The sequence below is a fragment of the Schistocerca cancellata genome, chromosome 5 (assembly GCF_023864275.1).
Source record: "Schistocerca cancellata isolate TAMUIC-IGC-003103 chromosome 5, iqSchCanc2.1, whole genome shotgun sequence".
Classification (NCBI taxonomy): Eukaryota; Metazoa; Arthropoda; class Insecta; order Orthoptera; family Acrididae; genus Schistocerca; species Schistocerca cancellata.
In genome coordinates, this window is record NC_064630.1 from 458948670 (window position 1) to 458973729 (window position 25060).

The window sequence follows — 25060 nt, forward strand, 5'->3', positions numbered from 1 at the left end:
CAGCTACTTCGAGTGGTAGAAGACTGAATGGGAGACCTGGAATGTCAAGCATTCCTGGTAACAGTATTCCTAGATATGTCACCAGCATTCGGCTCAGTGTGGCATGAGGACTTCCTGCATAAACTGCTAGATCAGGGGTGGGAGGGCTGCGGGGTGGGGGTGGGGCTTCCATAGTCTCACACAAAACTACTGAAATCGTATCTGAATGGACACACCTTCCACGTGCAGGTACATAATGGAGAATCACTGACACACCACATGTTAGCTGGAGTCCCTCCAGGGAGTGTAATTGGCCCTATCCAGTACACACTCTGCACTAAAGACTTCCCTACAACACCGGACATTCACATTGCACTCTACACAAGTAATATGGCTCTGTATTACCAGGAGCAGAAGAGCAAGATATATCCAACACAGACTCCAGTGAGTCACTGATAACTTCTACATGAAGCCCGCGACACCCCAGTGCCTGGGGGAAAACTGCACTCTACCTGGAGATAACACTAGATTGACACCTCATGTGGAAAAAGCATGTCGAAAACATTCACAAGAAGGCCATGGATAGACTGAGGAAACCCTGCACACTCCTCAATCCCATCTCCACACTCCCATAAGGAACCACACTTTGAGGTTAGTCCTCGAATATGCTGCAGTGGTGTGGGGTAATGCTGCAAAGAACCCACAGGACAACTGCAACAAGTCCACAACTGTATGCTGCAGTGCACCCTCCATCTTCCGTGGAGCTTCTCAACCACTGAGCTATATGAGCTGACAGATATCACTCACCTGAGAGAGAGAGAGAGAGATTCTGTCGGAGATGAGATGACCTGAGGAGCTGAACTTGGCAACCACCAGCACTTCAGGAAGTGTGAGCAGTGGCCAGACCTTCTGAGAAGCTAAGAAGATGGTGCAACCACACGCTGCCTCTCCCAAGAACTCTAAGAATCCTAAATCCATTCCTGAATGTAAATAGTGTACTTACTTCCCACTGTAAATATTTCCCACCCCAAAAGTCGATAACTCTAATAACAACTGTGAATGTCTGTGAATGTACATGTTTCTTTTACAAATAATGTCCACAGGAGTAACTTCAAAGTCTGAACAGCAATCACTGGGGAAGAAAGAAGAAATCATCCTCAAGAAGAAAAGTGCTTATCCCAAAAACCAGCCTCAGTGAGCACCTGTAGAAGACAGTGAGTCATGCAATGCGAAATATAGTGTGAGAATGACATCAATAACTGTCAGAGGACCCAAATATTAATTACGATACATCAAATTAAAGGAAGGTTCCTCATGTCAAATACATAATTTCTTCTGAGTTGAGCATCTGTCGCAAATTGTGCACCTATTATATTTTATAATTTTCATCAGACACAAAGTGCTAAAATCGCACTGTGCAGCATGCTGTCTCTGAGACAGCAATGGACATACCTTTCATATAGTAGTGATGGACCATGAAGATCTTGCACATCAGCATAATGCTGGAGCATTGCTACAATTGTGCCACTTTTTAGTGTCTCCTGTTCTGTGGAGTGCAAACATATATCTGACAGATCCTGACTCTGTTGTAGTGATGGCAGATAAAATTATTAAAAATATGTACAGAGTGATTATAATTAAAGTTAAACTTTTGAACTGCTGTAGATATAACACCACTGGTCAGAATGACGTCAAATTGCAGCAGAATATTATCGGAAAAGGGGGAAAACGTATGGCAGAAGAAAAATGAACAGTTACAAAATGTAGCAATAGATGGTGCTGTAAGCATCATAATTTAATAGTGGTTGACAACAAATGACAAAACAAATCATACAACAATGCCTAAGGTGTATCTTTGACATTAAACAAACTGTACTACTCAGTGTGCTTGGGTGTACAGGTGTGATAGCGTTAGTAACGTAAGCCCATCTACCAAGGCAAGGTCATATCACATTGGGTGGGAAAAATTGGTATTTAATTGGCCTGATGCCAGAAATCACATAAAAGCATCAGGCCAAATCAAATCGGATTATTAATTTCCATGTGGCTGGTGCAAAACATGTTCACTATGCTGTCCACCACTTTCTGCAACAAGTTGAAATCAAGAAACAGTATCTTGCATAAAAATGATCCCATCCATACATCCACGCTGTTGGAGAGCTGGAATGACGTGCTTGAGCAAAAGACACTCATAGCGCTTACCAGTGATGATACAGGTAACAGGACCAGAAGCACCTGTCTCTTCGAAAAAATATGGCTCTATGGTAAATGATGACATAAATCTGCATCCCACAGTGACCTTTTCAGGATGAAGTGATACTGGTTGATTTGCGTGTGGATTTTCTATTGCCCATATTCGACAATTCTGTGTATGGACACATCCCGTCAGATGGAAGCGGGCTTCATCTGTCCACAGAAGTTTCCACGGCCAATCGTTGTCCACTTCCATGCGAGCAAGAAATTCTAAAGTAAAGGTCTCTCTTGCTGGCAGGACAACAGGAAGCGACTCATGCGTATGGGTAATTTTGAATGGATAACAAAGAAAGATGCTTCATAGGATTTTACACATGGTGCTCATGGGTATGTCCAATGTTTGGGCAATTCTCCATACATTACATGTTTGCCCACCACCACTTGCCCCCCCCCCCCCCCCCACCCCCCCACTACATTGCTGTGGCCACTGCTTCCACTGAAATTGAATCGTTTCCTCCCTCTAACAGGTTGTACACCAAAAGAACCTGTCTTTTCGAATTTCCGAATCATTTTCTCTAAACCCACAGCAGTCATCGGTCCAACACCTTTTTTCAAACCCTTCAGTGTCTGGAACTTCTGCAGAGCGACGTGTGCACAGTCATCATTCTTGTAATACAGCTTTACAAGCAGAGCATGATCCTGCTTTGAGACAGCCATGCCAAATGTCACAGATGCGAAAGGAGGAAAAACCGTGTAGCCAGCGCGTTTATACCAATTTCAATGGGTCGTGCACATTTCATTTGTGTATTCTGACACATACAGTGCCTTCTGCTGATCAATTTTCACACTATTTGTTTTTCTTCTGCCACACATTTTCCCCCCTTCTCCGATAATATGCTGTTGCAATTTGATGTCATTCTGACCAGTGGTGTTACTTCTACAGCGTTTTGAAAGTTTAATTTTATAAATGACCCTATATAATGCTAACCAGCTGCACCACAGTCAGAATTTGACACCAAACACACACATACTGGCCAAAAGTTATATTTGTGACAGTCTTTTTGTTGTGTCTATCTGCATCTCTGCTATATGGTGAGTAGCAACTTTCCTTTTCACAATAATGAAACACTTGTTCCATTTTGCCACCAGAGTTTACCAAAATGGGAAAAACAGATAAAATGAGGCACTGACTTCACAGTTACACTCAAAGAATGTGTACTGTACAGTCGTTTCTTCTAATTGTTATAAAGAAGTACAACAAGAGTGTGAATAAGGTTGGCTCCGTTATCAAACTAATAAACCATTCTGAACGTATACTTTTAACTTTTCAGCCATGTTGGCTGGTCAACTTCGTATATACTGTGAGCAGTGTTCTAAAATAAGTTTGCTGCCTAAAGCTCTACAAAACTGCGAGGTATTGTTAGTAACACGTTGCTACACATACATCATTAAACTCCTGGTTTCAGTCTACGCCCTTTGGTGTACATTTGTCAAACAGTGGCCATTCTGCTGCTCAGTGAGACAGTTCATTATAAGATGTAGCATTTGCTGGATGTCGAGCTTCTGGTAATATTAGCAACATTTTGCCATGAAGTCATCAGAGTCAAGTCTATGTCAGCCACTGAGAATACCTACCAGCAGCATTCACAGCATCTGACAATTCCAACTACTTAAGATAGGAAGATTAAAATTCAACAGGTTAACACTGATGGATCACTAACTCCAATAGTAGAGAACAAAACCATTTGATTTTCAAAGAAACCATCTCACTCTTAGCCATAAGTGAAACAAATTATTTTGCATAATAAAGAAATAATTCATTCTGCCAGACACTCAAAAGTATTACATTCCATCAACTGTGCTGGGAAAATGTTAGAAAACTTCATACCACAATGAGTACGAGTCAATATGGCATGCTTCTTTATAGGCAAGGAATTACAATGTTTCCCACTTAAAGCTGTTCACACCCCCTCTGGTAAGTAATTATCTTGTGTGACTATTAAGTTATGAAAGCTGAGGTGGTTTGGGTATGCGAAATTTTTGGAATACAGTTTTGATTGTACTTTTATAACAGTTTCAGTGTCACTACACACATATTTTAGGCTAAAATGGGACCTGGAAAACAACCCACACATGATGCACCATTAGAAAAATGCAAGAAGACTTCTGAAAAGAATAATGTCACTTTGTCCTACGTAAACAAGAAACAATATTCTGAAAACTTTCATTTTTGACAAGATTTTGCACTGGTTAAACTGGAGAAATTTTGGCTCTCAAAAATTGATGAACATGAGTCCATCTTTTTCTGGGTTAAGACAGGTCATCAGACACACAGCACTAGCTGGATAGGACAGTCAATGTGGGTTTGAAATATACTGAAGCTAAAGAGCGCAGCATGACAACTGATAATTGTTGAAAGTGGCTTAATGTCCACATAACACATACCAAACCCCATAAATGACCCAAAGTTTGAGATGCATAAGGCTTTTACACATTTACTCTTCATCTTACAGCATATTTCTCATTCAGGGTTCAGTTTTAAAACTTGTACTCCTCATTATGTGCTGGCCGGGGTGGCCGAGCGGTTCTAGGCGCTACAGTCTGGAACCGCGCGATCGCTACAGTCGCAGGTTCGAATCCTGCCTCGGGCATGGATGTGTGTGATGTCCTTAGGTTAGTTAGGTTTAAGTAGTTCTAAGTTCTAGGGGACTGATGACCTCAGCAGTTAAGTCCCATAGTGCTCAGAGCCATTTGATTTGAACCTCATTATGTGTGTTCACAAGAAAAACAAAGACACTGCAGTTCTGTGTGGCACGCAGCATCTTATACATGTGCCACTGAGCAGTACAATGCTTGAACTGATACCAAATAATAGCACAGAAAAATTGACATCAAGATAACAGGTAAAATATAGGCAGCTAATAACTCAAAGCCTCCTGAAGTGTCTCAATCATTCTGAAAGAGTTAAAGCAGCATCACCTTCATGATTATGCAGTTGTTTTTCACAGAAACATAATCAGAATATTTTTGACAATAGGAAATCAACACACACAGCCACCAGGTAACTGAGGCAAAAGCAACCTTTCATTCTCTGTGCAATTTAATAGAAAAACAATTGTCTCAAATCATGAACAGAACAATGTTTAGTCTTAAACAGGCCTTGAATGTCCCTCCCAAGCTTACACAGTGTGAGTAGGAGGTGTTATCAGAACAGGAAATTGCCTGTGATACTGATATACACTACAGTGATGTCATTTGAGTATCCCACTATGATTATGAAACACAAAACACACAAGATTTTCCTCAAGATCACCAGCAAATGACCACAACCTGCAATTTATGGCTCTTATATACCGCAAGAGAATGCAACAGAATTGCACGATGGCTTTTTGGAGGCAACTGGGATGGCTGCGTCAACCTAACACAATCTGTCTGAGCTTTAGGCATCCATTACTAAGGACAGAATAAGCCCCTCAGAACTGGGTTGTTTGAGGAAGGTGGGCAAGGAATACCAGCAATGGAACCTGGATCCCTTCACCAACAAGGGCAAAGTTTAACACCTGATGATTGTCATAAAAAAGTGTGCGTGTTGCCACATATCTATGCACACCACAAGCATGTGATACCATGAGTTCTGCATACCTGGTGTCATTTACAGATTTTAGACAACTCTTGTCAGCTTTGTAGCATCAGGGCAGGATCCTCCTAACTGCTGTCAAGCTCTACAGTCAACAGTTTGGTGGTGGTGGTGGTGGTGGTGGTGGTGGTTAGTGTTTAACGTCCCGTCGACAACAAGGTCATTAGAGACGGAGCGCAAGCTCGGGTTAGGACTGGGAAGGAAATCGGCCATGCCCTTTCAAAGGAACCATCCTGGCATTTGCCTGAAACGATTTAGGGAAATCACGGAAAACCTAAATCAGGATGCCTGGAGACGGGATTGAACCATCGTCAACAATTTAGTGATGGGTTTGTGTTTCAAGATATTAATGCAGAAGCATCCTGCCCTCACCTTTTTTCTAGGAGATGGGAATCAGTCAAATGGAATGGCCTTCAGTACCTGAAAGTGATTGAGCATACTTAGCACCAATTGAAACTTCCAGTGCATTGGCACAGATCTTCACACAACAGATGACCTTGGAAGATTTGCCATGGATGAGTGGGACAGGCGTGAATAGCAACATCGCAGTGACTTTGTGGACAAAAACTGATGGGAATTCAAGCCTGTTACAATGCACAGGGTGGAATAACAGCATTGACTGTCACCTATGCAGCAGGTATTGATTTCAAAGATGTGCACATTTGAATAAGCTGCTGCTATTTTTGTTATCTTTATGTCACAGTAAAGTTATTTTTCAGTTTCATAAGGCTTACTTGTTCATTCCTTGATCGCTTACAATCAGAGGCTACACACATTCACAGATATTCCGGTTGCACATAATTATTTTTTAGTAGTGTATATAGTGAGCAATTATTTTTGCTCATACTGTTGTTAATATTCACTTTTGGCTTTTTACACTACAAGATGACCACAGTAAATTTCTTGACTACATTTACTTCAGTCAATGACTGATTTCAAATGGCACTTACACATACCATGAAGTTCTTGGCAGATGACAGAGCCTGGTAAACACACAAATTGAATAACAATTTAGTATGTTGAAGAAAATGTGGCCACCACACCCTTTTCTCTTTGTCACATATCCCCTGACAAAAAGTGACCTCTTCCTTCCAACTTCACTAATCATTTTTGTATTAAATATGTTTTCAATTGGTTGCTTTTACTTTTACTTTTCCTTTCCATAAATGTTAGCAGCTACCTGCTTCTCCTTCAGCTAACTCACACGGCTGTTCATGCTGCCACATAATCAAGAAAGACTGTTAATGTGTGTTCTTCTGCCCACATTTTGAGAAACATATAGTAAATTCAGAATTTATAAGACCTCTGAATATTTTCGATGGGCTTATTTCACTTCACTCTACTTTTTCTTTCTTATTTTTAGCCAAATACATGATTTATGCTGTCACTTCCATTTCTCAAGATGTTTAATACATCTCCTAAAAGGATTATTGAAAATACCCAATTAATCTCAATAACACACTGTTTCTTTTAGACCATGAGCACCACCAAGTGCCTGTGATCCGTCTACTGATACGTGGCTAATTAATGAAATTTAGGATGACATTGAATTTTGGTGTCATATGTAACATATTATTAATGACAAACAAATATTTTTAAATTGAAGATCAGCTTGGCAAACTCTGATATGCAAATTCCTTCTGATTCACAACATGTAATATAAAACATCCAACCAATGCTCGCAGTTTTTAAAAATGAAATAAAGTTACAAAGTCTTTCTTTTTCTATGCATAGACTGATAACACATTTTTCTTTTGATAACAAAGAAGAAAGCAGATTGGAGGGACAAATTTAATTGTCTCAGTTTGTTACAATAAAACGAAGTGATTTTAGCAAATATGTTCTCTGAAACTTTCAAACAGTTGTATACTAATGCTACTATGCACAGCAGCAACATTATGAGACTGATCAATGAAACTATATAGCTCCATATACCCTTCCAAAGTCTCAGACATATATGCAGACTGGATTGAGGAGGGAGGCATGCTAGTGTAGTTTGTGCAGTTGTACAGAGATACTGTGCCAGTGTGGTGTAGTGGTTTGCACCTAGTGAGCAGGAGACCCGGATTTAAATCATGACCTTGCTACAAATTTTAATTTGTTGCTTCAGTCTGCATATGTACATAACTAAGAGACTGGTTTGTTTCATTATGAGCACTACATTTCCAAAATGCAAGCACACTGCTTAATAAACTTTCTTCAACTTACATTTCTTATTTCTTCCGCAGACAGTGCCCCAGACAGATCTTGTTTGTTAGCAAAAACTAACAGTGTTGCTCCTGCCAGTCTCTGCACACATAAAAGACAAACTATGCTGATATAACTGATATACAACAACAAGAATGCAAAATATTTAGGCCTCCAAAATAAACAATGAATTACAGGATCATTGTACCACCAAAATACAGGATGACCGTACCATTAAAATATATGATTTTGATTGAGGACAGCATCGTTATCAAAACCCATGCAATAGATTAAAATTTGCAAATACTGTAAAAAGAGAATTAAATACTAAAAATATTACTTTTAATATGCATCTAGCTGAAATATTCTGCGCCGAAGGTAGTTTTCCACATGTTTTGCATATAAGAAGCTTTCTACCCCGAGAGGAAGACTGTGTGAGGTAGACGATATTCCACTTTTATCCAGCTAAGCAAAACTTTTTTCCGCTGACATGAAAGGCAAAAGATTCACCATGGCCAAGTGGTTGACTGCACCAACCACAGCTTATTTGTGGTTTACTTTAACTCATTGCTTTCCAAGCCAGCATAATTTGCTCCTAGCAACAGTGAGAGGTTGGCATTATGATGGATCACACACTGTATCATAGCACTTCATCTACATGCCGGCACAATGTAGCTGTACAGGTGTGTGTCAGTGAGTGCGAGTGTGTGTGTCCGGGTGTGCGAGCGCGCGTGTGCACATATGGGGAGGAGGGCCGTGTCTGCATGCACTCCCCCCCCCCCTCCTCCCCCCCCCCCCACACACACATACATTTATGTAAGCATACTTTAACTCGGAAAAAGATTTGTCCTAAATTTAGCAAAGTTTTGCATTTTGTTTACACACCGGTTGATGATTCAAAACCTCTACTATTCAGTGAATTTTTACATTTCCTCCTAAATTATTGATTTTAAAAGTTCATTTTGTGTGCTTATCAGGGTTCTGGTATTTAGACAGAATGTACTAAATGAGTGCGCTTCAAGATATACACCTTTGTCCAAGTTGCAGTATTGTATTTTGCTGGTAGATGTTTCAAATGGAGATGATACTTATCTGCAAGTCTGTCTTCAGGAAAAATTTATCCTAATAAGCTCTAGGGAACACAATGGAAACCACTGAGATAAGATGGACAATAATTTTATTAGATCAGATGCTTCTACTAATTAGCCATGAAATGAGTTTCACATGTGAACAGACTCTCTCCTAAGTGATTCTCCAGGTCACTGAGACATTAAACAAAATGGTTCATCCAGAGCTGATCAGATTGCTCAAAAAGTAACACAATCTCCGCATTAATGTGAGAGCCTGCCCCAGCAATGTGCCTGATGTAATTCTCAAGTTCATAATTAAGGCTACTATTACCAGCACTCCCCAATATTATGACATGATCCTCCTTAAAAACATCATTCCCCAAACACACACAGGTAACATCGCTGACCTTTGTATTTGGCTAAAAATATTTGTTACCTCTTAATCAACACCCAAAGAGTCGTCTAACAATTCTACTATTTTCCTCCTATGATATTACCTTAAATGAGACTTTATTGGCCTTCTTAACTCTTTCCTTTGCAGCCTCACATTCCACCTTATGTCTTCTGCTTTATACAACCTCTGAAATTTTCGGATAATCTGTACATTTTTGTACACTGTCTCCACAGCACTGACTGTTGGAAATGTTTCATACTGAAGCTATCTGATTTGCAGCATTTCTTGGATAGCTTTTCACGTGTTTGGAAGGCTTGAAAGTAATTTAGTCTTTACTGATCTAGGTCTAATATTAGTACTGCAAACTGCAGTTCGCAACTGTACAAACCTTTCTTGTGCTACTGATAAATCAGCTCAGAATTTCAGACTGCCACTCTTTTTCCATTAATGAGGAGTGACAGTATCCATCACTGCATCAACAGTACAGAATGTCCAGCATCATTCTTCACATGGACATACCATAAGACAGTAAAAAGACATTTCCCACAATGATTTCCATTCAGAACAACTATTTTAGCATACTGACAGTAAAATTTTGTACGAAATATTAGGTTTAATATATATATGTTCAAGGAGAGACAACATCCACTACTTGGAAATAATTGAAAATTATTCGCCTACAATAGTATTATATAGTTTAAATGTCATTTTTAAACTTAAATACTTCGTTTACGTTGAGAAAATGAAAATCATTTATGAAATACAATATTCACACAAACTGTAAAGGCAGTTTATTTACTGTCAAGAGTTAATTAATGAAGTGGTCAGTAATGTAACTGTCATTAAAAGTTATGAGACTTTAATAAGTCCTACACAACAAACTAATTAATGCAGATTAATGGGCAGTGGGTGGATAGAGAAAGGACTCTGACAGCTGTTGCTGCGACAGTCATTCTGCATATACATGCAACAGCAATCCAACAATATCACTCCCTTCCATGATCAATTTTCAATCACTCGGTTACTGTGATCTAAGTGTAAGCCAGCTGAGATAACAGCCTTTTATTTAAGGGGAAATGTGCCATGGAAAGTATGCACAGTGTGTTGTTTTTAAAAGGGAAAACTCAAAAGGGGGAAAATATGTGGTAACAGAAGCAAAATTGTTTCATTAAACATGGGTTTGCAAACAAGCCATTTGCAGGATATTTACAAATGTGTGATCATCAGCCACAATTGACTTCAGTATGAAATACTGTCTTAGTTAGTGCAAATATATCTGAAGTACAATTTTTTTTATTAAGTCTACCATCTAACTGAATAGCCCCTTTCCTCTGCCTTCCCTCTCCCTCCTCCATCCCCCACTCCCTCTAAGAATCATGGACGTTGCCAATGTGCCTCAACAATACATATAGCTGTCTAATAGTTGCAATCTCAATGGAGGGGCATCTGTGGAGAGGCCAGACTCATGGTTCCTGAAGAAGGGCAGCAGCCTTTTCAGTAGTTGTGGGGACAACAGTCTGTATAATAGACTGATGCAGATTTTAACATTAGCCAATTTGGCCTTGCTGTGTTGGTACTTCAAATGGCTAAAAGAAAGAGGAAAACACTACAGACATTATATTTTCAGGAGACATCCTATTTGGTAAAATATTCCAGAGGTAAAATAGCCCCCAATTCGGATCATTAAGAGATACAAACTGAGGTTTTATGGGATGGGGCACTGAATGCTGGATCACTTAACAGAATGGGTAGGTTAGAAAAATTGAAAAGAGAACTGGATAGTTTGAAGCTAGGTATTATACAAAATGGTGGGGTGCAGGGGCAAAACAAAAAACAGGACTTCTAGTCAAGTGAATACAGAGTTATCAACCCAAAAGCAAATAAGATTAATACAGGTAATGATGGGTAGTGCAAGAGTAGGCAGAATGAATAAGAAAAAATGAATGTGCATAAGTTGCTATGGACAGCATAGTGATCGAACTACCATAACCAAGATAGATACGAAGCCATGCCCTTCACATAAGTACAAGTTTATAAGCTTAGTAGCTCCACAGATGATGAAGAGAATAAAAGACAAGTTGATGATATACAAGAAATTATTCTCTTAGTTATGGGGAACAAAAGTTTAATTGTGATTGGGGACTGGAATGCTGTAGGAGAACAAAAAGAGAGAGAAAAAAAATAGATGTAGATCAAGGACTGTGAAATAATAATGAAAAGGGAAGTGATATTGGAGAATTTCACACAGGTCACAATTTGATCATTGCTAGATATGGTCTGAGAATCATGAAAGAAAGGTTGTGTTCTTGTAGATGACTGGGAGACACAGGATAGTTTCAAACAGATTACAAATTGATAAGATGGACTTCAAAACCACATTTTAAAACTGTACATCATTTCCAGAGGAAGATTTGGACTCTGATCACGATTTATTGTTAGGGATAGGACTTTTTTTTTTTTTTTTTTTTGCCAACTTACCTTTTCTGCCTATTTTGGTTTACTTTTCAAGTTCTGTAGATTCTTTATTTTTTACTTATTCAAAGTTTGTCAATGTTATGTTGACTATGTAAACATATCTACCAATTACATTATTTTAATAATACACTACTGGCCATTAAAATTGCTACACCAAGAAGAAATGTAGATGATAAATGGGTATTCATTGGACAAAAACATTATACTAGAACTGACCTGTGATTACTTTTTCACGCAGTTTGGGTGCATAGATCCTGAGAAATCAGAACCCAGAACAACCACCTCTGACCGTAATAACGGCCTTGATATGCTTGGGCATTGAGTCAAACAGAGCTTGGATGGCGTGTACAGATACACCTGCCCATGCAGCTTCAACACGATACCACAGTTCATCAAGAGTAGTGACTGGCGTATTGTGACAAGCCAGTTGCTTGGCCACCACTGACCAGACGTTTTCAGTTGGTGAGAAATCTGGAGTATGTGCTGGCCAGGGCAGCAGTCGAACATTTTCTGTATGTAGAAAGGCCCGTACAGGACATGCAACATGTGGTCGTGCATTATCCTGCTGAAATGTAGGGTTTCGCAGGGATCGAATGGAGGGTAGAGCCACGGGACGTAACACATCTGAAATGTAATGTCCACTGTTCAAAGTGTCATCAATGCGAACAAGAGGTGACCGAGACGTGTAACCAATGGCACCTCATACCATTACGCTGGATGATAAGCCAGTATGGCAATGACCAATACACGCTTCCAATGTGCGTTCACCGTGGTGTTGTCAAACACGGATGCGACCATCATGATGCTGTTAACAGAACCTGGATTCATCTGAAAAAATGACGTTTTGCCATTCGTGCACCCAGGTTCATCGTTGAGTACACCATCACACAGCTGCTCCTATCTGTGATGCAGCGTCAAGGGTAACCGCAGCCATGGTCTCTGAGCTGATAGCCCATGCTGCCGCAAACGTCGTCGAACTGTTCATGGAGATGACTGCTGTCTTGAAAACATCCCCATCTGTTGACTCAGGGATCGAGACGTGGCTGCACGATCCGTTACAGCCATGCGGATAAGATGCCTGTCATCTTGACTGCTAGTGATAGGGAGGCAGTTGTGATCCAGCACGGTGTTCCGTATTACCCTCCTAAACCCACCGATTCCATATTCTGCTAACAGTCATTGGATCTCGACCAACGCGAGCAGCAATGTCGCGATATGATAAACCGCAATGGCAATAAGCCATAATCTGACCTTTATCAAAGTTGGAAACGTGATGGCACGCATTTCTCCTCCTTACATGGTGCATCACAACAACGTTTCACCAGGCATCGCCAGTCAACTGCTGTTTGTGTATGAGAAATTGGCTGGAAACTTTCCTCATGTCAGCACGTTGTAGGTGTCGCCACCGGCGCCAACCTCATGTGAATGCTCTGAAAAGCTAATCATTTGCATATCACAGCATCTTCTTCCTGTTGGTTAAATTTTGCGTCTGTAGCACGTCATCTTCCTGGTGTAGCAATTTTAATGGCCAGTAGTGTATAAGGAAAGGATAGATTGCTACTCACTGTAAAAATGAAAAATGAGTTGCAGACAGGCACAACAAAAGGCTGTTACACATTTGGCCTTCTTCAGAGAAGGACACACACACACACACACACACACACACACACACACACACACAAAATCCGCCCTCTCCAGCAGCTCGGACCAGACTGCAACTTTCAAGTGAATAAAAGCAGCAATCTGGAGGGAACGGGGAAGGGGAAGGGGAAGGGGAAGGGGAAGGGGAAGGGGAAGGGAAAGGAATAGCAGGGTACAGGCAGGGAAGAAAAGAGCACTGTCTGGCAGAGCAAGCAGGTACTATACGGAGGCTTGACAAGACTCTCACTGGGCACCGTGTTGAGAGGCTGTGGGGTAAGGAGGTGGGGAGGGAAGGAGGGAAATTGAGAGTGGAAAAGGAGAGGAACAGGGAAGGGGACAGATGGGTGCCTTGGTACATGGTGGCACACAATGAGGACAAGGCAGTGTGTATAGGGAGGAGGTGAGAGGACAGGGGGGGGGGGGGGGTGAAAAGTGTTGGGTGGAGGGTGTGGGGATGGGATAATTTTGGGAGCAAAGAATGTGTTGTAAGGATAACGTATATTGTTGATATTACAACCTAGAGTTTATATTGTTTAATTACACTATATTTATTGATGTCACATGTCCAGTTATGTGTTTAGTTGTTAAAAATAAACCAATCAGTTGCCATGTTAATTACATGCTTGCAAAACTCAAATTCCACATTTGGTGATGTTCTTTTTTATATTTGCATACTATGAAAACAGGAAGTTTAATTCAGGCATCATTTAAAGATATATCCAGAATGTGTCTTTTTTTTGTATGATTTGTTGTGCAAGAGTTTCAGAAAATGTGATATTGAGGAATAAATTGTCGCTGGAATCTAGTTTCTTGGAAGTAAGATATTTTCATTTGATGTCACATCTAGAGCATCAGCTGTTTATGCGGGAAATGAAGTCATTTTATGATTTTACACAAACCTCAGCCTTAAGAAAAAACTCAAGATTCAATTTAGTTTGGTTAGTAAATTGGTGTCGTAAGATTTATGACATTTGTAATGGGAATGAGGATGATGCCAAATTGTGAGTCATTTCATAAAAACCACTGATTACATTTTATGTCAATAAAAACTGCCAACTTCGTGTTATTTCTCAGGTTAATGTTTATGAAAAATTTTCCGTAGCCCTATTTATTGTTTATGAACTGCACATTAAGATACAAGACAATGAGACCTGAGTAAATTGAAAGACCCAGAGGTTACTGGTCATTTCAAAGGAGCATTAGACAATAATTCATTGAAACATGGAAAACCAATACAATGGAAGACAAATGGGTAGTTCTGAGAGATGAAATCGTGAAGGCAGGATACCAACTAAGCAAAAGGCAAGGCCCACAGAAATCACAGAATAACTCATGAGGTATTAAATTTAACTGATGACAAGAGGAAATATACAAATGAAACAAACAGAAGGGAATACAGCAGTTTAAAAAAATAAGACTGACAGACAGTGCAAAATGGCTAAGCAGGAGGGTAAATACTAGGCTGTAGGAGTATGCATGACTATCCCATCTGTACAAAAATTAGAGGGAGCACTGATGGTTACAATGCGTGTGTGTTTACAACATCTGTCTCACAATATAATCACTGACAATTACAGCTGTGGTAAACATTACGAAATAGTTTCACATTCTGCAACTATGCACTGATGTCAGCTGTTTGTGGCACATGAAAATCTGTGCCAAACCAAGACTCGAACCCTGATTTCCTGCTTCCCAAGAGTGGTCACCTTAACCACATTGGCTATCCAACCACCCCACCACGACCGATCCAAACTTCCATATGTCACTTAGTCACAAAGCTTATGCTCACACAATTTTTAATTCGTGTACATGGAGACAAATATTAGATCATACATGATGGACTTTGTATTGTGAAGATACCGACACTGTATAAACACACATCATAACCATCAATGATGTATCCATGCCTTCACGAGCTATAGGGATGATATAATATTTGTCTCCCTGAATGGGAATCATGAACTGTGTGAGTGTAAGGACTGTGACTATGTGACATATGCAAGTTTGGATCGGTCCCAGAGGTGTGCTTGGATAGCTAAAGTAGTTAAGGTGACCTCTCACGCTAGGCAGGGAATCCAAATTTGAGCCCTGGTCCAGCACAAATTTTCATGCGTAGCAAGCAGCTGATGTCAATACGTACTTGCAGAATGCAAAACTGTTTCATAAAATTACAGAAATATTTGGAGAAAAATAAAGCAGCTGCATGACTCTCAAGGACTCAGATGGCAAGTGAGTACAAAGCACAGAAACAAAGCTGGAACAATGGAAGGAATACATAGAAGGGCAATGTGTGGAAAATGAACTTAAGGATAATACCATAGAACTGAAGAGAAAATAAATGGAGATAGAAATCTGACAGAAACAAAGTTGGAACAATATCCCTGCAGTAGATGACATTTACACAGATTTACTCAGATTCTTGGGAGAGCCAGATATGACCAAACTATTTCATATGGTGTGCTAGATATATGAGACAAGCAAAATACCTCAGACTTCAAGAACAACGTAATAAATCTATTTCCAAAAAAAGCATGTGCTGACATTCCAAAATTATCAAACTATCAGCCTAATAACTTTAAGGCTGCAAAATATCAACATGACTGGAAAAATCAGTAGAGGCCAGCCTCAGGGAAAATCAGTTTGGATTACAGAGAAATGTAGGAACACAGGAGGCAATACTGACCCTACCATTTATCTGAGAATATAGGTTGAAGAATGGCAAGCCTACATTTACAGCATATGTGAATTTAGAGGAAGCTTTTGTTGACTGGAAAGCACTCTTTGAAATTCTCATGGTGGCAAGGATAAAAGGTTATTTACAACCTGTACAGAAACCAAATTGTAGTAGTAAGAGTCAATGAACCTGAAAGGGGAGCAGTAGTTGAGAAGAATGCGGGACTGGTTTGTAGCCTATCCCCAACATTACCCAATCTGCATACTGAGCAACAAGTAAAGGAAACTAAGCAAAAAATTTTAAAAGGATTTAATGTTCAGGGAGAAAAAATAAAAACTTTGAGGTTTGCTAGTTATATTATCTGACAGAGGCAATCAGGTCAAGTTAAATGGAGTAGATAGTGTCTTGAAAAGAGTTTATATGAGAATTTGTTTCGGAAACAGACGTTACACAGCTACATTAGTTTTATTTTATTTATTTATTTTATTATTCTTGCTACTAGGCTTGCCTATCAGCCAAGCAGTCATGGTGGGATCCACTTATATCACTGGATGGGCAGTAGAGAGGATATAATGGCAGACTGGCAACAGGAGGAAAAGCATTTCCGAAAAGAAGAAATGTATTAGTAGAGAATATAAATTTAAGTGTTGTGAAGTCTTATCTGAAGGTATTTGCCAGGAGAGTACCCTTGTATGGAAGTGAAACCTGGAAATTACACACTTCAGACAAGAAGAGAATAGAAGTCTTTGAAATGTGATGCAACAAAAGAATGTTGAAGATTAGATAGACTGAATGACAAATGAGGAGGCATGAATCCAACTGGGATAAAATCAACTTTATGGCACAACTTCATTAAAAATGAAGGGTTCTGTTGACACAGAGTATCATGAGGCTTCAAAGAATCACCAGTTCAGTAATGGAGGGAAGTGTGGGGGTAAAAATTGAGGAGAGAGAGTGCAAGGTAGGCTCAGATGGATATAGGTTGTAGTAATTATGCAGAGATGAAGAGGTCTGCACAAGTAAGACTTGTGTGAAAAGCTACAGCAAATGAGTATTTGGACTGCATATGACAACAACAACACTAACAACTACAGCAGCAAGAACTACTAATTCGATTCAAAATTCACCCATAGTCTACCTTTTTTTTCTTTTTTTACAAAAGAAAACTGTTTCAGGTTTCAATTGACTGTAAACTTATATCTGATAAATATGGTGTTTCATGTGTCATCCTGACTTTTTTATGCAATACTGTACTCATCTCTGCAATGTGTTAAGAATTCTTTCATATAAAGCCAGTTCATTTCATAAATCTCAACAAGATCAAAGAATTCAACACTCCAATTCTTCAATCATATCAACAGGAGTGTTGCACACTTCACTTCTGAAATGACCCCAAGCAAAAAAATCATGAGGATTGAGGTCAGGTGCTCTTGGAGTCTACGGTACAGGCCTTGTTAAACCTATCCAACTGAAACCATTTTGGTGGGACAGACCATCGTCTTACATCAGCAGCAAAACATCCTGGTACTCCAGCATGCATCTGCCACAGTCTCCAATTCTGCAGTCAAAGTGAATGGGGACTTCATCAAAAAGTTAACATTTAAAATATTTTGGACTAACTAGGAAAATATTTCATACTGAAGTCAGTGGCATCTCATAAGCACACACCCATTGTTATCTCGCAAATCCAGGGTCACTGGCAATTTTTGTTTCTGTTATTATACACTTTCAGCCAAGTCAGTTTTCGCTATTAGTTGTGATACATTAAGGAGCATAAGAAGAGATATTTGGGCAACCTCTTAACTGTTATTTAGTGTAGTGTGGCTAACGATTTTAGAGCTAGTAATCATTAAAAAATCAAAAGAAGCCCCAAATATATTATGAATAGGAAGGAGTGGAGCAGCCTTATTTGGGCAAATAAAGGCATAGATTCCAGATGTTATTAACTTTGGCTCTCAATAGTAGTAGTGTAATGCATATAATCAAAGTTGAAGCATTATTTATGTGAATATAAATGAAAGGGATACATAAAAGACTATTGATAAATGAGGTATTGAAAGAATTTCTTAAGTTCGAATATGAATGGGGCAGTGTTCAGCAAGAGGCTGCAGGATAAGTTAGAGGGTATGAGTGCTAGTGATAAATTAGTTAGAAAGCACCAACAATAATAGAAGATAAAATCAGGAATATCTGCATGGGGGTGGGGGGGTGGGGGGGGTTCCACAGCATATGATGCATGTACTGATGCCATTATTCCTGTCAGTAGATTTAGACAGATCATCAGACTGTGGAAGTATAGAATGGAGACAGCATTTGGCTATAGAAACAATCAACAGAAAATCAGAACTGTCTCTTGTTGGTTCTGTGTGTGGTTTTGCTTCCTGAAATGGGAAAGAGGATGAGAATAGAGCAGGTTCCACTGAACATTCTAAGATAAGTTCTGCCCAACTCCGCACAGGTTATCACAATTGTGAGCATTGTGCAGAGGGTGAAAGAATGCAGTCACGGGAAAAGTCTGGCATCTATGTATGAGTAGTTTGGCCCTTTTCATCTCACTGTCACAAGATGTGAATGGAACTGCAAGCCCACAGCTATAGATCAACTGATATGTGGTCCAAGTGGTCTTTACTCCAGAAAGTTTATAACTTTCTCCTCAAACAGAAAATGAATTTCTAAATTGGGTAGACAATATAATTTATTGTTACACTAAAAAAGGTATCTGTGAAACTGTACAACTCACTCAGAAAATCTTCCAAATCTTTTAGCCTCTAATAAGACAAGTACAACTGATGTAAAAGATATTCTCCCTGTTTCCAGTGAAGTAATTTAATGTAGCTCAATAATTTATTATGATGTGAGATTTAAAAAAAGAAAAAAATAGTACATGACTAAGATTGTGACATAGTTAATTTCTAAGTGTAATGAGCATGATAGCCATGAAAAGCACAGAAACTTAAAGTAACTACAAAACAAGAAAATAATGGAGTAGGGGCCCAAAACTGATGATTTTATTTTTTTAATACTTTTGTTTCCAATTTACGTTTAAGAACTCTATATGTATTATCATGTTTGTGTAATACAATCTGTTTATGATGATGCATACGAGGGAAGCCATGCCATTTTCCATTTTGGAACATAAATCAAAAGTGGCATATTGCGTGATAACATTTGTAGCTACCATAAGTCACAATTATAAAATGAGGGTAATTTTCATAAACTCTAGTAGTAGTAGTGGCCTCTCTCCTACCCCACTTCCCTCCAGGTTTTTTCTTTTTTCCAATTTTTGCCTTCCTCTACAGTTTTTACCCTCTACAGCTCCCTCTAAGACCATGGATGTTATTCCCTAATGTGTTAGCAGATGTCCTATCATCCTGTTCAATCTTTTTGTCAGTGTTTTCCATGTATTCCTTTCCTCATCAATTTTGCAGAGAACCTCTTCATTCCTTACCTAACCAGCCCACCTTAATTTTTAACATTCTTCTGTAGTGCGACATCTCAAATGCTCCAAGTCTCTTCTTCTCCAGTTCTCCCACAGTCCATGCACATTTCCAGAAATTTTGCATCAAATTAAGCCCATGTTTGATACTTGTAGACTTCTCTTGACCATGATTGCCCATTCTGCCTCTGCTAGTCTGCTTTTTATGTCCTCTTTGTTCCATGTGTCATGGGTTATTTTGCTGCCTATGTAGCATAATTCCTTAACTTCTTCTACTTTGTGATCACCAATTCTGAAGTTAAATTTCCAGGTACTCTCATTTCTGCCACTTCTCATTACTTTTGTCTTTTTTTCAGTTTACTCTCAATCCATATTCCTTATCCATCAGATTGTTCATTCCATTCAACATAACCTGTAAGTCTTCTTCATTTTCGCTGAGGATAGCAATGTTACCGGCCAATCTTATAACTGATATCCTTTGACATTGAATTTTAATCCTACTCTTTCATTTATGTCTTCGCATCTTTGATTATATTGAACTGTTTGGGGGAAAGATTAGATCCCTGTCTTACACCCTTTTTAATATGAGCTCTTCGTTCTTGGTCTTTCCCTATTTTTATCAGAATTTTGAACATCTTGCGCCATTTTACATTGTTGAACACTTTTTCCAAGTCACCAAATCCTATGAATGTATCTTCATTTTTCCTTCAGTCTTGTTTCCATTAATAACGACAATGCCTTTCTGGTGCCTCTACCTTTACTAAAACCTTACTGATCACCATCTCACATGTCTTCATTTTTTTTTACCATACTTCTGTATATTAATCTTGCCAGCAAATTGGTGCAATAGTTGTTAAGCTGATTATGTGGTAATCCTCCCATATGTCGGCTCTTGTAATCTCGGAATTGTTTGGATAATACAGGGTGATTCGAAAAGAATACCACAACTTTAAAAATGTGTATTTAATGAAAGAAACATAATATAACCTTCTGTTATACATCATTACAAAGAGTATTTAAAAAGGTTTTTTTTTTCACTCAAAAACAAGTTCAGAGATGTTCAATATGGCCCCCTCCAGACACTCGAGCAATATCAACCCGATACTCCAACTCGTTCCACACACTCTGTAGCATATCAGGCGTAACAGTTTGGATAGCTGCTGTTATTTCTCATTTCAAATCATCAATGGTGGCTGGGAGAGGTGGCCGAAACACCATATCCTTAACATACCCCCATAAGAAAAAATCGCAGGGGGTAAGATCAGGGCTTCTTGGAGGCCAGTGATGAAGTGCTCTGTCACGGGCTGCCTGGCGGCCGATCCATCGCCTCGGGTAGTTGACGTTCAGGTAGTTACGGACAGATAAGTGCCAATGTGGTGGCGCTCCATCCTGCTGAAATATGAATTGTTGTGCTTCTTGTTCGAGCTGAGGGAACAGCCAATTCTCTAACATCTCCAGATACTGTAGTCCAGTTACAGTAGCACCTTCGAAGAAAAAGGGACCAAAAACTTTATTGGCTGAAATGGCACAGAAAACGTTCACTTTAGGCAAGTCACGTTCATACTGAGTTGTTTCCCGCGGATTCTCAGTGCCCCATACACAGACATTGTGACGGTTGACTTTCCCGTTAGTGTGGAAAGTTGCTTCATCACTAAACACAATCTTTGAAACTAAAGATTCATCTGTTTCCATTTGAGCAAGGATAAAATCACAGAAATCGATTCTTTTAATCTTATCAGCTGCAGACAGTGCTTGAACCAATTTCAGACGATAAGGTTTCATAACTAACCTTTTTCGTAGGACTCTCCATACAGTTGATTGTGGAATTTGCAGCTCTCTGCTAGCTCTGCGAGTCGATTTTCCTGGGCTGCGAACAAATGCTTGCTGGATGCGTGCTACATTTTCATCACTCGTTCTCGGCCGTCCAGAACTTTTCCCTTTGCACAAACACCCATTCCCTGTAAACTGTTTATACCAACGTTTAATACACCACCTATCAGGAGGTTTAACACCATACTTCGTTCGAAATGCACACTGAACAACTGTCGTCGAGTCACTTCTGCCGTACTCAATAACACAAAAAGCTTTCTGTTGAGCGGTCGCCATCTTAGCATCAACTGACGCTGACGCCTAGTCAACAGCGCCTCAAGCGAACAAATGTACAACTAAATGAAACTTTATAGCTCCCTTAATTCGCCGACAGATAGTGCTTAGCTCTGCCTTTTGTCATTGCAGAGTTTTAAAATCCTAAAGTTGTGGTATTCTTTTTGAATCACCCTGTATATTTCCAAATGTCTAATGCTATACTGACAGCCTCATACATTCTACACACCAACATTAATAGTCATTTTGTTGCCATTTCCCCTAACAATTTTAGAAATTCCATCACCAAAATGCTTCCCTGATGCCTCAGAATGCGTCCTATCAACAGATCCCTTCTTTTAGTCAACTTTTGCCATAAATTTCTTTTTTTCCCCAATGTGGTGCAGTACTCTCATAAGTTATTCAACTTACCCATTTAATATTCAGCATTCTTATATAGGATAACAATTTTAAAAGCTTCTTTTCTTCATGTCTGAACTGCTTATCATCTACATTTCACTTCCACAAAGGGCTACATTCCAGACAAATATCTTCAGGAAAGACTTTCTGTCACTTGAGTTTATATTAGATGTTAACAAATGCCTACTTTTCCAGAAATGCTTTTCTTGCTATTGCCAGTCTGCATTTTATATCCTCTCTATTTCAGCTATCAGTAGTTTCTTTGCTAACCACATAACAAAGCCCATTTACTACTTTCTGTGTCTCATTTTCTAAGCTTATTGTGGTAAACTGTGATTATCACATCAATTCTATTGGCACCTCACTGCCCATCAAAACTCAGCAGGACATGAGACACCAGCCCATCACACGTTGTTTAATCAGCCCACAATGGCACACATTGGCTAAGTTTGGCTACCAAGGGGCAGACAGCCATGCAACTGGAGTGGCATGCACAGCAATCATCTAGAACAGCCAGGCAGAGACGTCTACCATTTTGCTATTTGACCCTAGAGTCGGGTGGTCTCGTTATCACTCTGTTCTGTTCCATGCCTTAGTTACATTCAAACCACTCACGGGTTACTGTTTGTCTCACTGGTACTGGCCTGGCAACGTACCAAGGGCAATGTGTTGAATGTGTTTGTGTTACTGCACTAAATTGTACTTTTACTGACTTTCTCAATTGTGTGTGTTACTACACAAGTGGTGATAAGTGAGGTTTATTCTTCACGTGTTTCATGAAAATTATGACACTGTCAACAGTCGCATCCTTGGAGGTCATTCTACAAAGTACAAAGCTACTAAAGCAGCAATTGTAAAAACAGCACTGCTTAGAAATGCAGCAGCAGGAACATACAGTCATGCTGGACAGGGTGTTTATAGGCCTGTTAATGAGGTCTCAAACTTTTCCAGTCTACCCACCTCCTTTCCCTGCCTAAGATAATGCTACGGAAGATTGGTAATCATATGTGCTGGCATAAGCTGTCTGTTGCCAACACACCAGTTGGCAAAGATGTAGTGTAGATTGATTAGTAGGCACTGGATCAAGTGCGCCCATCACAAGAGAGGCCAGAGACACACCGACAAGAAACACATCGCCAATGCCCTCTCAACAGCATGTATTTACCCGCTGCCACTGACCGGAGGGACTCACTTGATTCACTATTCCAGTTTGGCTTCTGCCAGTCCGCTCCGGTGTGGGTATAGTTTATCGCAGGTTATGACAGTGCAAAGTGACAGGATTAGTGCCTATAGTGGGACTATCTGTGAGACTAAAGTTTGTAATAGCAAGTGTCTGCAGGAGGACTATTGTTGATGAGCTTGTACCACAACATATGAACTCTATTCAAGTTAAGTAAATACTTTCCGTTATGTAATCCATATTAATCCATGTGTGCATTTGTGTTGAAGAAAGAGGATACCGGGGACCCATAACATCCTCCTCTCCCTTGGTTCCTCGCAGTACAAGACTCTACAGTGGCGACGAGGATACTACAACTGTGTGGTCCTCAAAGTAACATACGCAGATGTCATTAAAGCACTTTTTTCTTAATGGATCTCCCCACAAATGTATCACTTGTTAGGGAAGTCTGCCTCCCTTCAATATTCTGCATCTCTATCATTTGATGAAATGTGTTGTTCACTGATTTCCTATTACTACAAGCATACTGATATGATTCCCATGAGAATAGAGTCTGATCAGTTCAGAAAGCAACCCCATCAATCTTACTGCAATTGGGCTGCAGAACTGCAGGGGTTACGTTGCAAGTGTCATTTCACTACTGCTAAATCTTGGAAATCTTATGCAGATACGAGGGCCGTTCAGAAAGTAACCTCCGGTTGATTTAAAAAAATACACCAAGTTAAATAAAAATATTTTAATATATACATCTTACAACTACATCTTTGCACTATTTTTCTACATAGTCTCCATAGCGATTGAGGCACTTATCGTATCTCTTCACAAGCTTTGAAATTCCTTCTGCATAAAAATCACCCGCTTGTGCCTGTAGCCAGCCTGTGACCGCATCTTCGAACTCTTCGTCGTCATCAAACCGCTGTGACCCGAGCCATTTCTTCAAATGCATGAAGAGGTGATAATCACTTGGCGCCAGGTCTGGGCTGTAAGGTGGATGGTTGATAACGTCCCACTTGAAGGACTCAAGAAGGGCCGTTGTTCTGCGAGCAGAGTGAGGATGGGCGTTATCGTGCAAAAAAACGATACCGGAAGTCAGCATACCACGGCGTTTGTTCTGTATAGACCGTCGTAACTTTTTTATTGTTTCACAGTACACGTCTTGATTAATGGTCGTACCACGTTCCATGAATTCAACCAACAGCACCCCTTTGGCATCCCAAAACACCGTTGCCATCAGTTTTCTGGCAGAAAAATCTTGCGAGGCTTTTCTTGGTTTGGTAGGCGAATTTGAATGTGCCCACATCTTTGATTGTTCTTTTGTCTCAGGGTTCACGTACTTAATCCAGGTTTCGTCACCGGTCACGATTCTGTTTAACAATGGTTCTCCTTCGTCCTCATAACGTGACAGAAAGTCTAATGCAGAGGCCATTCTTTGAGTTTTGTGGTGGTCGGTAAGAATTTTGGGCACCCATCGTGCACAGAACTTACGGTAACCCAATCTTGCTGTCACTATCTCGTACAAGAGAGTCTTAGAAATCTGTGGAAAACCAGTAGACAACTCCGACATTGAGACACGTCGATTTTCACGAACTTTTGCATCAACTGTCTGAACAAGTTCGTCAGTCACCAATGATGGTCTACCACTCCTCTCTTCATCATGAACGTTTTCTCGTCCACTTTTAAATAAACGTACCC

The 25060-nt window shown here is 39.8% G+C and overlaps 1 protein-coding gene across 2 annotated transcripts in view; it reads right to left on the minus strand.

Annotated features, from left to right (window-relative positions):
• LOC126188045 (ADP-ribosylation factor-like protein 2) overlaps positions 1–25060 on the minus strand; it is a 105343-nt gene that overhangs the window by 27642 nt on the left and 52641 nt on the right. The window contains exon 4 of one of the 2 annotated variants that reach the window (XM_049929475.1): positions 8018–8098. The exons of the other annotated variant lie outside the window; for it this stretch is intronic. Within the exon in view, the coding sequence (XP_049785432.1) occupies positions 8018–8098 (81 nt within the window). The remainder of the gene's footprint in view (positions 1–8017; positions 8099–25060) is intronic. 2 annotated transcript variants of the gene reach the window in all.